Source organism: Cervus canadensis, chromosome 7 (genome assembly GCF_019320065.1).
Source record: "Cervus canadensis isolate Bull #8, Minnesota chromosome 7, ASM1932006v1, whole genome shotgun sequence".
Lineage (NCBI taxonomy): Eukaryota > Metazoa > Chordata > Mammalia > Artiodactyla > Cervidae > Cervus > Cervus canadensis.
In genome coordinates this window covers 50,364,748-50,377,589 of record NC_057392.1, presented here as the reverse complement: position 1 = coordinate 50,377,589, position 12,842 = coordinate 50,364,748, and the positions used below count along the sequence as shown (strand labels likewise).

Sequence of the window (12,842 nt, the reverse complement as noted above, 5' to 3'; positions counted from 1 at the left end):
AACCTTGATATTTTTGATTAAAAAACTAGGTAGAAAAGTTGAATCATGGACTAAACTAAAGCATAGAAATATCAAAATGCAAGATATATTTTGGGTCTATGAGTATGTGGGGTGGCAGAAACACAGGTCAGGGGTGAATACAGAGAGCTGAGACCAGACCATGGAAGGTATTGATTATGTAATGTCATGTGAAAGAATGGGACTAATATGGGTCATCTTGAAACATTCTTGAGCATGGTATTTATGAATTGCTCCAAACTATGTTTTAGAAGTGTGACTTGGTGACAGCTTGAGGAATAGGTTAGAGAAAAATTAAGCAAAGCATAAAAAACAATATTTAAGGTGAAAGTTAAAGGGATACTTTCAAATAAATATCTCTTCTGTAATAATTTAGACATGAGATGATAGCTTAGATAACACCAACTATGAGGATGAAGAAGAGGGAGGACAACAGGACACAGGAGGTATTTACAGAATCTGTAGGATGTGGTCCCCTATTTAGTAGGAGAGAAAATGAGGAGTGAAGGCAATATGAAGCAACTTGCTAGATGGTGATGATGTCTACAGAAAGAGGCACTAGAGGAGGATGAGTCCCCTTGTAGATGCCTTGACTTTGAAGCATCTTTGGACCTGTTGAAGGCATCCAGCAAAAACCTTGAGATAACAGCCTGGCATATAACTCTTTGAAAAGAAAAATTTCTTAAGAGATCATGGTTGAAACCATTTTCTTGGTAATTACTTAGAGGAAGTACAGAGTGAAAAGAGAAGAAGTCTATGGACACATAGAAAAACCAAGAACACAGTTTTTGCCTTTGAGGAAGTGTACTTCATCCCCATATGCACTTCATCACAAACAACAGTATTCACAATGAACAGTTCAGTTGGAAATGGCAGCAACCTGGAATAACAAGCATTTCATTGGAAACCAGAATGTGACAAACTCCATGATTGTAAACAAGATTTCCCTAATCCAGCTCTCCCACATCTAATCATGGACCGTGTTTACAAAAAATGGAATCTACTGACCTGTTTGCAAAACAACCGCTCTTACTGGCCCTTGCCCAGAGGGCTTGACCTGAATAACTTCTGTTCCACAGAAAAGAACATGTTTCCGATAATCTTCCAAGCTGTGGGATTTCCAGGCTGTGGTGTTCTCCACATGGGGCAGTGGTGTCTTTGTAACAGGTATACTTTCTCCTAAAGAAGATGGTATTTTGTTGATTTTGTGTGAACTTGGGTAGTAATTTAGAGCTGGTATTCACCAGTTTCAAGAAAGGATAGAAATCACAGTTAATCTGGTTGTTCATTCCTATCTCAAGAGTCAGATGACTATTCTTAAGGATGTTAGTGATGCAAGCAGTGGTATACTTGATGATATTTCAATTATTTGTTTAAGATTTGCCTATCTCTCCCATACCTGGCCAGTATGGCTTACTGTTTTTTATTTAAAAGGCATCCCATTTTAGAGAAAGGAGTTGCCACTTAATCATTTTCCTAAGTTTTCTTTAAGCCCAGCACTATTCTAGGCATGAAGAAGCTACAAAGCATGTGTATAGTTATTATTACTTGCCTCTTATTCACTTGTTTATCTGTCCATTCATCCACTGATTTGGCAAATACATCTAAGTGCTTATTCCATACCAGGCATTGCTCTAGATGCTGACAACATAATAATGAATAAGACGGAAATTCTGACCTCCTAAAGCTCAGGAAGCCAGGCCAGTAAATATTAGTAAGTAATTAATTAAAACATAGTGTGGTAAATATTTTGGTAGCAGAACTAGGTGATCTGAAGAGCCAACCCAAAAGGAAGATCAGGAAAGATTTCGTGTGCAAGTAATAGGTGACAATCGAAAGGCAATAAGCTCAGTCAGCTTAAGGAGGACGGGAGAGTGTTCTTAGGAGATCTAAGAGAAACAGCATGGTGGGCTCTGGGTATTAATGGCAGTTGAGGGTGTTTGGAATGTTGAATTTGGGATAGAGGAAAGTAGCCCTGGAAGTACAGAGAAATGATGCCTGCAGGAAATCTGTACAATATTTTCAATACTCTTCGTGCTGGGGTGGAAGGAGAGGGAAATAGATGAAGATCGTCAAAAGGTACCAACTTCTCGATAAGATAAATAAGTAGTAGGGATGTAATGTACAACATGATAAATATGATTAACACTGAATATGACCAATACTGTCACATGTTATATATGAAATTTGTTGTGAGAATAAATCCTAAGGGTTCTCATCATAAGAAATTTTTAAAATTTCATTAATTTTTTATTTATTTATTTTTTTGTAAGATGATGGATGTTCACTGAACTTGTAATCATTTCATGATGTAAGTCAAGTCATGCTACACAACTTACATTTATACAGTGCTGTATGTTAATTACATCTCAAATCTCAAAGAAAAAAAATATTCTTCATGATCTTTTTTTGGATCTGGCAGTGAAAGAGAAATTAATGTATCAAGATAGGACCTCTGTTTCCTCTTCCTCTTTCTGGATGACCTTAGCGGTACTTCCATTAATTAGCATGTCTAAAAAGATATACCAGTAATGCCTAGCTCCATCTTTCCTCTCTCCTGGGCCCTTGTTTGGTGCTTCTCAGTTGTTGACTGTTCATCCCAACCTGGATATTCTACTAGCCTCTGGAACTCAACATTTCTAAAATCTGTATCAATATTTTTAGCTCCAAATTTCCTCTTGAAATTTCTTTTTCTCTTATGGTCTTACCCTGTTGCTGAGTCACAGATTTACAATCTCAAAACCATTTTGATTCCTCCTCTTTCCGTAATCTGCCTTTTCACAGAATGATTTTCCAAGTCCTAACATACTTTCCTGTGAGTGTCATTCTTGGACTTGTCTATCTAGGTCCCAGTGGCTTAAATGGCAATCTCTGTCTGGTTCTTGGTGGTTGCATTAACAATGGATTAGCTGTGATTTGTTTAGCTCTCTGAAGTGCAAACATGTCCTCTGGGTAATCTGAGGCTACAATGGAACTAATCAATCTTTTTCATAAATAAACATCTCAACTTTGAAGTCCTGAATTAAGAAAATCTCCAATCCTTCCTTATGTGTTTTGTCTTTAGTCTCACACCTAATGCCATATTCACAAAGCTTCTGACACCAGATGTGTAGGGTTTTTTTCCTCCACAACATGCAATTCTGTGACATCAGCTGATTGTCCTATAATTTAACTCAATTAAATTCAATTTTGATACCATCTATCTGGAGAAAGTGTCACATTCCACAGATTAAGGGCTCGGTCCTATAAGACTATTCCCACCCTATTCAGATGTCAGCTGCAAATCCAGTTTGTCATCTGTGCTTCTGAAACATGACCCATAAATCTGAGATTCTCATGATCCCTTCCTTGGATTCAGTTAATTTTATAAAGCGACTCACAGAATTCAAGGAAATACTTACTTACATTTAGCTGTTTATTAAAAAGTATTATAAAGGACACAGATGGACAACCAGGTGAAGGGATACCTGGGGAATGGTCTGGGAGAGTTCTGAATACAGGAACTTCTGTCCCCCTGGAGTTGGGGTGCATCATATTCCTGGTATGTGGGTGTGCTCTTTCACCTGGAAGCTGTTTGAACTCCATACTATTAGGATTTTATGGAAGCTTCCTCATGTAGATATGCTTAATTATCAACTCCATTTCCAGCCTTTCTTCCCTCTATAGAGAATGGGGTTTGAGGTTGAAAATTCCAAGCTTCTAATCATGGTTTGGTCTTTCTGGGGACCAGCCCCCATCCAGGAGCCATCCAGGTATCCACCAACAGCGGCCTCATTAGAACAAGAGATGCTCCTAGTGCTTTTATCAAGTAGGAATTTACAAGTGTTTCAAGAACCCTGTGCCAAGAACTGGGTCAGAGACTAATATATCTATTTTCTCTTACCTCCCATTCTCCTAACTGTTCCTCCCCTCCTGTCCCCTCTGTCAGTCTTCCCAAACCATTTCCAGATGAATCCTAACAGAGGCCCCTTTTATTATCTCATTCTTTTCTCAAAAATCCTTCAACCTTTTCAATTGCCATTACTAATAAGCCTCGAACTCTCCTGCTAGGTTGTCAGAGCCACCTCCATCTAAGCATCCTTGGCTGTTTTCAGTCTACACAGACTTCAGCTAAACTAGGCTATGGATGTATTCTATTACTGACTCCCATTCTTTGCCAGTATTCTTCCTCTACTTTCCCTAATGGAAGTACAACCAGATATTTCAGATACAAAGAAAATCAGCTCAGAGTTCAAAAAGAATAAGCTTCAGAGACAAAATAAAAATGCTAATAACACTTCTGGGCTCATAGATTTAAAAAGCACTAGAATCAGTGGAAAACTCTCATCAGATTTTTGCTATTCAATTAGCAAGATAATGTCATATTTCCTACTTGGAAATACAGTTGTACTGATTATAGTTATACAAGTTTAGGTTCTTTCTCATGATCTAGATAATATCAGAGGGCAAGGACTTTGACATTTAAAATTTTTATATTCAGCATTTTCCCATGGATCCCAGGAAAGGATGGAGTCTCCAAACAAACGTTTGGAGATCTATGTAGGGTGGAGAGGGTTTCAGAAGGAAAGACACTCACAGCCAACTGTTCACTTGGCTTCTGAGACCTGAAGACCCTGGCTGCTGTGAAATTGAAACTCCCTCCTTTGTCCACAATGAGCCAGATGTCTCCGCATGGTGACAGTGCTTTGAAAGGTCAGGTCCCTGTTTATTTATACTTCTGGGACCATCAGATTATAAACTACTTGAGGGCAGGGACCTTTTCTCATTTCTCTTGTTGATTCCAGCACACAGTGCAGTGCTGGCACATAGCAGGCATCTCTGAAACTTTATTGAATAAATGGATGAATGAGTGAATAAATGAAAGAAAGACAGGAGTGAGAGAGAAAAAGAAAGGAAAACAGGAAGAGAGGAGAAGATCTGATCTATCCACTGACTACAAGCTTGTCTGACAGGATATAAATATGAAATAAGCTCTTAGGGGAATTTCTGTGTCCAGCTCAGATCACTACATGATTCTGCGCATATGATTCAAGTAGATTAGTAATTCTAATGAACAGAGGGAGGGTGGGGGATTGTGGCAGAGTGAAAGTTACCTCTCCCCCTCATAATTATCTCTAAGAGAACGAGGAACAGTAATTGCAAGCATAGACTCTGGGGACAAAATTTATGGCTGGGTTTAAGTATTTTATTTTCTTCATAGAACTTACTGTTATTGGGAATTTTTGTCATTTATCTACCTTCATGTTTTCTGTCCTCCCACTAGAGTCCGCTCCATGAGGGCAGAAATCTGCCTGTTCACTGCTGTCTCCCCAGTACCTAGCAGAGCATCTGCTCCATAGTAGCAGCTAATAAACATTTGTGGAATGAATGAATGAACGAATAAACAAATGAATTCTAATTTCAGCTCTACCACTTTCAAGCTGTGTAACCTTAGACAAATAAATTACCCTCTCTGGGCCTCAGATTTTCCCACTTTACAGAGTTGTGGATTGAATGAAAAAACATGTGTAAAATGCTAGCATAACACCGAATACTTATGAGAGCTAAGAAAAATTAGCTATTGCTACCAGGAAAAAATTTCTCCCCATGGTACTCCTTTTTTCCTCTGGACCCTTTGGGAAGAGCTAAATCTTGAAGGGGATCACTGTCTCAGGAGACACAAGAAAAGAGCAAGAGACTGGCTTTTGAGTTTCAAAAGCCACTCATAAATTTACCATGAATTTTAGAGACCACCTGAAAGTAAGAACAAAGCTTTTCTGCTTATCACGCCTTTCTTTTACCACTTTTTTAGCCAAATAAAAATCCAAGGAGTAGGAACTGGAAGAAAGTCTAAAGAGAGCTTGGATATTGTATGTCTATGAGAGAAGGGGCCCGAACCAAATTGGACATGGAAACATTCTAGAAGTTTATGGAAACTGAGAGCAAACATCTCCAAGGTCTGCCTCCTGGTAGATAGGTCCCCGACGTTCCCCAAGCTCTGAGTGGCGTGGGGCAATCACAGAGAGGAGCGTGTCCTAGACCAGGGGCCTCTCCCCAGTACATGGCACAACTTCTGTAGCCAGACTAGAATGGGGGGTGTGGGGGTGGGGCTCCTGCTAACTGCTGGGGAGGTCCTGCCAGCTTCTGGGGAAGTCCTGCTAACTGATGGGATACCTGGCTTATATCAGATGCTTCACACCACACACTTTCAAGAATGGCCAAATTTGAAGCCAAAATTAAAATGAAGTGTAGGTATAAAATAAAGTTGAGTTTTTTGCATAGTGGAGTTTATGATGAGAGGATGAGGTTAAGATGATGCTAAGGAAAATTCTGCAATGCGCATGTGCTATAAATGGAACTAATCCCGAGAAAGGAAAAGGCAAGGAGACACAAAACTAAAAACAGTAGCTGTACCCATCCTCGAATCATTGTCTTCACTCCTATGGTCTCTCGTGCCTGGAAGCCAATCCACCTCCAACTCGGACTCTTTCACTCATTAGCTGAGCAGCCCTAGTCTCTTCACCTCAGTTTCCCTACCTGTAAACTGGGTATTATAATAGCACCTAGTCTAATTTGTTTTATGCTACAATGAAGTGAGATATAAAAGTTGTTTATGAAAGTATAAATTGCTATAGAGATGCTAGGAATATTTGCTACTCTTCTTACATAAAGACTTCTCTATATGTAAAGGACTATTTTTGCACATGGGGGATATTACCTGAGTCACATTTGTGAACACATACTCAAGAAATATGGTTGCAGTTTCAGGAATCTAACCTTAATCTAATTACTCCATCAGGATCCCCAGGAATACATAGTGAGTGGGAGGATCTAGGCAAGCTATGTAACAAAATATTCAAAGCATGCTGATATTGAGGTCTATTTCAAGAAATTAATGAGAAAGAGATGGATATATTTTTGTTTTATGTGTTTATCTCTAAAGTTGACTTTATCAGTACTTAGGTTGCATAGATATTAATGCTGATGATTTTATTTTTCCTGAAACAGGCCCTCAGAAAAGCCACTGACCATTTGAGGTCATTTTAGGTCAACTTTGCACATTTGCCTTTGCTGCTTCTCTGGGACTTTCTGAGTTTTCCTAAGAATCAGGCAAGCATGATCCTCCAGGTCAGTAGACGCAGGGGAGTAAACCCTGCTCTGTCCCCTCTCTCTTCTCACTGCCACGCCCTCTGCTACCTTCAGAGACGCTGTTCTTGGTCGTCAGGCTATTGGGAATGAGAGATAGTCATTGCCTCTGAGTGAAGAGCAAGGTTTTCTTGGGTGTGAGGTTTGTACTTGAGGTACTATGGCAACATTTTGGATGAGAGATACAATCAGTATGCAAATCCTCATCACTACCATTACAAGGCAGTTAGATCTTAACACATTAAAGGGGTATTTTGTAATTATATTGCACATATTTATGTTTACTGCATTTTCTTGTCTCAGTTTAAATTAAGCAGGCTCATCTTCAATGGCAAATATGCTTCTGTTGAACAATTTAGGAATGAGAGAATGACTCTCTTTATGTTTAGGTGATGTTAAAAAGTCTTGTGCATGTGTTTTTTCTTTTCCTTGTCTTTACACTATTTGGAAACAGAAAAATGCACCAACTGTAAACTCAAAAGACCAATAATTTCTTTTTCGTGTTTCCATATGGTTTTTTTTCTTCTTTTATTAAGATGCCCTGCGTATTTTCTTCTTTTTTTTTTTTTTTTGGCTTAAAGAATATTTTATAGATAGTGCCTTACTAATTACACAAATTCAAATGGACTGTACAAAGTACAAATGAGGACAAGGACAGTTCAAGCCATAACTAGAAAACCAGTTTTTTGCTCAGTGAGATCAACTGGAAACACGATTCTAAAGAACGGAACTGTTTTACTGCCTTTCTGGAAGACCCAACTCAATCTTTCTCCCACTGAAAACTGGGGCTCAGTTTTCCATCTACAGAATACAGGGCTGGATAAAATCTCTATGCCCTGTCAATTATGAGGTGACAGTTTTAGTCTGTGTTTTGTTCAAACAGGTGTATAAACGATCCTCATGTTTATAAAGAGATTATGTATCAAATAGTAGGGTCCTCTCACCCAGCTCTGAACTCAAAGCATCTTATTCATCTCACTCATGGGGTAATTAATTAATTCCAAGTTGTATCAGTCTTTTCTTCTAGTTTCATATGTATCGTGGTTTTCATTCTTATATTTTTAAATATTTCTTATCTACGTATATTGCTTTCATTCACATGAATAGTCTAGATGTGCCTTCCCCATCTATCTCTCAATACCTTTGTTGTTGTTGTTTAGTCACTAAGTTGTGTCCATAAAGCAGGCAAAGTGTATGCTGATCTGCTTTGCTCACTTGACCTGGTTGTTGGAAGGAAAGAAAGAGGAAACTCCATGACAACTGCCTACCTGTGAGCATGCCTTCATTCACCACGCAACTTCCATCAAGCAGAACAGCATCGCATGGCAATGAAAGTTTTCCTGGAAGAATAAGAACATCTCCGGGAACCAAGAGACGGGATTCCAGCTCTTGCAAACCTATACAGGAGCAACATTTTCATGATCAGATGAACTTTTCCTGTTTTTACCTAACAATAAAAACAGCCAAGAACTCTTATCAACTTTTTGGTTAAGAACTACCCTGCGTGCTCACCTGCTCCAGCCTCTTTCCACTCAATTGCAGATTCCCAGAAAATTAGGATTAGGGAATTGGTGTCTGGGTCTTAGGAAAGGATTTGCTCAGCAATAAGATCCCATCTTGATCCTAGTACCTGGGACAGCACTCTGCCCACAGGAGACCCTTAAGGGCATTGGTCCATGGAAGAGTGCCACTTTGTGTCTGCTTCCATCCTTTAGCTGGGTTCCTGACCCCCTATAGCACACTCAGTACTTGGATTGGGGCCCATGTAAACACTCCAGTAAACCAATGTGTCTGCTTACAGACTTGTGTCTGCTTACATCCATTAGCTGGGTTCCTGACCCCCTATAGCACACTCAGTACTTGGATTGGGGCCCATGTAAACACTCCAGACAACTTCCACTGCTCTGGAGTGCAGCTCTTCAATCCTTTCTGAGAGCCGTGGTCACCTCAGCCCAGGTAACTTGGAGCAAATGCCAACTGTCCATCCACCCATCCATAAGCTTTTACAGGTCTGGTTTCCATATAACAAATAGAAATATATGCTGCTGGGTCTGTTTGAGATGGTTAGTTAGCAAATCAAAAAGCCTTAAGAAGGCTTACCCAGTAACATTCCAGTGAGTGAAATATGGAGTTCAGAGGGGATTTGAAACAAACCACATTGAGTAGAAACAGTTCAATCAGGGCTGGGATCAGGGTGAGGCATGCCAGGCAACTAAGGTACAGAATTTAACAAGGGGCTCACTCTCAGTATCCTGCAGGTACAAGTTAGCATTCTTATGACCTTGCTGCCTTAAATTTTCAATCTGTGATGACTTGTTTGCCTCACCCAGCCCCAGTCCTCAGTATAATTAAAAAGACTTTTCCTCCTTGACTAATCATCAAAACAAATGAGACCAACTCCACTCCAAATACTAGGATGCTGACGAAAGCAAAACACATCACTTACCTTTGCCTTTTACAGTGATCTTGACCTGGACTTTGTTGTGATCCTCCACGAGGTTGTTCAGCTTCACTGATTGCTGTAAATTTAAAGTCAGCATTTAAATGTTAGATAGTCCATATCCTGAAAACCACCTGATCTCAATACAGTAAATGCTGAACCTGCTGCCACAGTCAAACTGACTCTGGGAAAGACTTAAGTCTACTTTCCAAGCTCCTACTTTCCTGTTTCAACCCCTACCTCACCCAGCTCCCTATTTAGAGCAGCAAGTATGCTCATTAGCTTAATGCTAATTCAATCCGAGGAAAAATGATGCACAGCCACTGTTTCATGGGCTCAAGCTAAGGAACTGAGACTTCATTTCTGGAGGATGAATGATTAGACTGGAGAAAACCAATGAGACCACGAACAGGTTACTCCTCTTCTCTGTGTCTCTGTTGCCCTGTCTGTAAAAAGCAAAGCTGAGTTTGATCTGTAAGGGGTTTCCATTGTAAGAGCCTCTGAATATTTAGGTTGTATTTGATTGCATGTGGAACAACCATCACCTCTTCTATGAACTGGTGGATTTTCATATTGGATCATTCTGCAGACTGGAGTCATACTGCTCTATTTGGAATTGCGGTTCTACTACTTATGAGTTATTCAGCCTGTTTAACACCCTTTTCCTCATCTAAAGGTGGAGGAAAGAACAGTATCTATTTTATATGGTTGTTTTAAGTTACTTTATGCTTATTTTACTCATCACTTTGGATAGTACTCATTACTATAGTAAGAGTTCGATGAGTGTTGATGACTAATAAGAAAGCTGTCATTAAAAAAAAAAAAAAAACACTTTTCTGAGTACATCAGCTGAAAAAATTCACTTGAAGTGGGATTCATTGAGATAAGACCCTGACAAAGTGGAGGGAATGAAAGCAGCCTGGAGAAGTGGAGGAAGCATCTCCTAGGATAACTCAGAGAATGAGAAAATAGAGGTGAGAGAGGATGTGATCCACAGAGTCGTCTAAACTGACTCTCAGGCCACCAGACAGAGGTGAGTGTGACGCCAGACCAACCGGAGCCTCCCTGGAAGGCTCTGTATGGATGTCAGTTACTCAGATACCTCTAAGTAGAAGAGGTCTAAATACTGTCAACAGTACTTAAACACCATAATTTAGCTTACCATACAGCTTACCATAATTCAGATATAATAAAACTTCTCTTTAGATGTTAAATTATTTTTGTCTGTTTTGTTGATAATGTTTTTAATGTTATAAATGTCACCAGGCTTAGACAAGAATTATACACAATTATGCAACTTCCCTCTTGAGAGAACATAATGAGTTTGGTAAGTTTGGTATTAATATTTATGTAGAACAATTTATTATTTATTTCAGTTTTGCTTGAAAAACTAAACTTCAATCATTTGGGCCAATTGAGTGGAAAAAGTGACATTACTGTTGGGCACATATTCATTGACCTAACTTGACTTCCTGAGGCTTGCCTGTTGGGGTATTCATTTAATTATGGATGACAGTGAGAACGTGGTTTGGTAGCAAGACTGCTGGATTCAGTCAGGATTCCTGAGAGGTGGGTCAGGCTTACCCACCAATCAGTCAGGTACCCCTATATAACACATTTCACCGTATAAGCTATCTGTTTTCTTTGTCAACAGACAACATTGAATTGGATCATTTTCAGGTTCCCTTCAAGCTCTACAAAAGCATGATACTGATTTATTTTGTATATCAAAGATTCATTCAGACTTCCAAGGCTTCACAGGAGAAATATTCATAGTATAAAGAATGACTCAAATTATTGTTTTTAAATAGTTTAAAACTTTGTTCAGTCACCAAGTGCCAGGTGTTATTTTATGCACTTGGAATATGTTGCTTGATTTTTTTAATCCTCGAAATAATCCTGTGATGAAAATGCCATTACCTCCAGTGTACATATAACTAAAAACAAAAACAATAAAACAAAAAACAGGGGCTTAAAAATGTTAAAGTAACTTGCCCACAATCACTGACTTATTAAGTATGAAAATCAACAATCACAAAAAGGTTCATCTGACTAAAGCCTTTTCTGTGGGTGAAAATGTTCTCTGAAAGTGCTTGAAAGCAGCTTTTGTCCTTTAAGAAGAGAAACATCCTCCTTACAAATTTCTTTATTTTCTTGTAGAGCAAACTACTTTAGTCAATGTCAATTTCAACTTCGCTTAAGAGGATGGTAACACATTTGGAAGTGATGAAGTCTGAGTCAATAATGCTTGACTATAATTCTGCAAACTCATGAAGGCATAAAGCTGATTTGTTTATCAATCTTAGCATCTTGCATAACCTGCCAGGCTTTCCTGTCTTTGCTTGAGCTATTTCCTAGAATGTTCACCCCCGTTTTCTACTAGCCAACTCTTTCCATTCCTATGCATAAAGCCCTGTTGAAATATCTCCAACCCATAAGTCCTTAACACTCGCAGGAAGAATTAATTGTTCCACTGTCTGTGTTTCCTCCTGTATTAGTGCATAGATCCTATTCCACTAGAGCTATCTGTTTTCTTGTCAGGTCTCCCCTCCTGGAGGGGGTTCAAAGGAGTTTCAAAGATGGGACCACATATTCATCTACGTATCCCCTGTGGCCTTCACATAGTAGGCCCTCGGCAAATATTTATTAACTGAGCTGAATAATTCTACTTCACCCAACAATTCTGCAGTAGGATAATATAAGCATCCTCTTTGAGCTAATGTACTCAGAAACCCTACACACACAGGTTTCTATGACAACCAACCAGCTAGGAGAAAGCCAGCACTGTGATGCTTGCCATGATTTCCAAGCTCGCTGCCTGATTTTCATTAGGCCCCCTCTGGTTTCTCCAGTCCCTGTTCAGTGAGACCAGGATTCACTTCCAAAACGAATTTGCATATTGTTATTATTCAGCGGCATCTGTTGCTGTGTGTCCTTGTGTTTGCGGTGGCTGGATTTCCTCCAGAGAGGAATAATGAGGGCATTAACTCAGGTGTCTCCTGAGCCCAGCTCAGTCCTGAATGAGGCAGAGAACTGTGGGCCAGCTATGTCCATGCTATTGGCAGCAGCCACCCGCGGAGCCGGCAGTGGAGCGTGCAGTACAGTTCAGTGAAAATGCAATTGGGTGCCAAGGTTTGTGCTCATATCTGCCTCAGAAGTGGTACAAAGGGACCATGTTGCACTGGGCTGTTTCTTGACCTAGGCAAGGTAACCTCTCTCTAGCGACATTGTCAGTGGCTAGAGTGGATGCAGAGGGATA

General features: G+C 39.7%; 1 protein-coding gene across 5 annotated transcripts in view; it reads right to left on the bottom strand.

The window, feature by feature from the left end:
* ATP13A5 (ATPase 13A5) overlaps positions 1 to 12,842 on the bottom strand; it is a 113,958-nt gene that overhangs the window by 62,427 nt on the left and 38,689 nt on the right. For all 5 annotated transcript variants that reach the window (XM_043473355.1, XM_043473352.1, XM_043473353.1 and 2 more), the window contains 3 exons: positions 9,590 to 9,662; positions 8,412 to 8,540; positions 1,027 to 1,197 (listed from right to left, as the gene is read on the bottom strand). In XM_043473355.1, the coding sequence (XP_043329290.1) occupies positions 1,027 to 1,197; positions 8,412 to 8,540; positions 9,590 to 9,662 (373 nt within the window). The remainder of the gene's footprint in view (positions 1 to 1,026; positions 1,198 to 8,411; positions 8,541 to 9,589; positions 9,663 to 12,842) is intronic.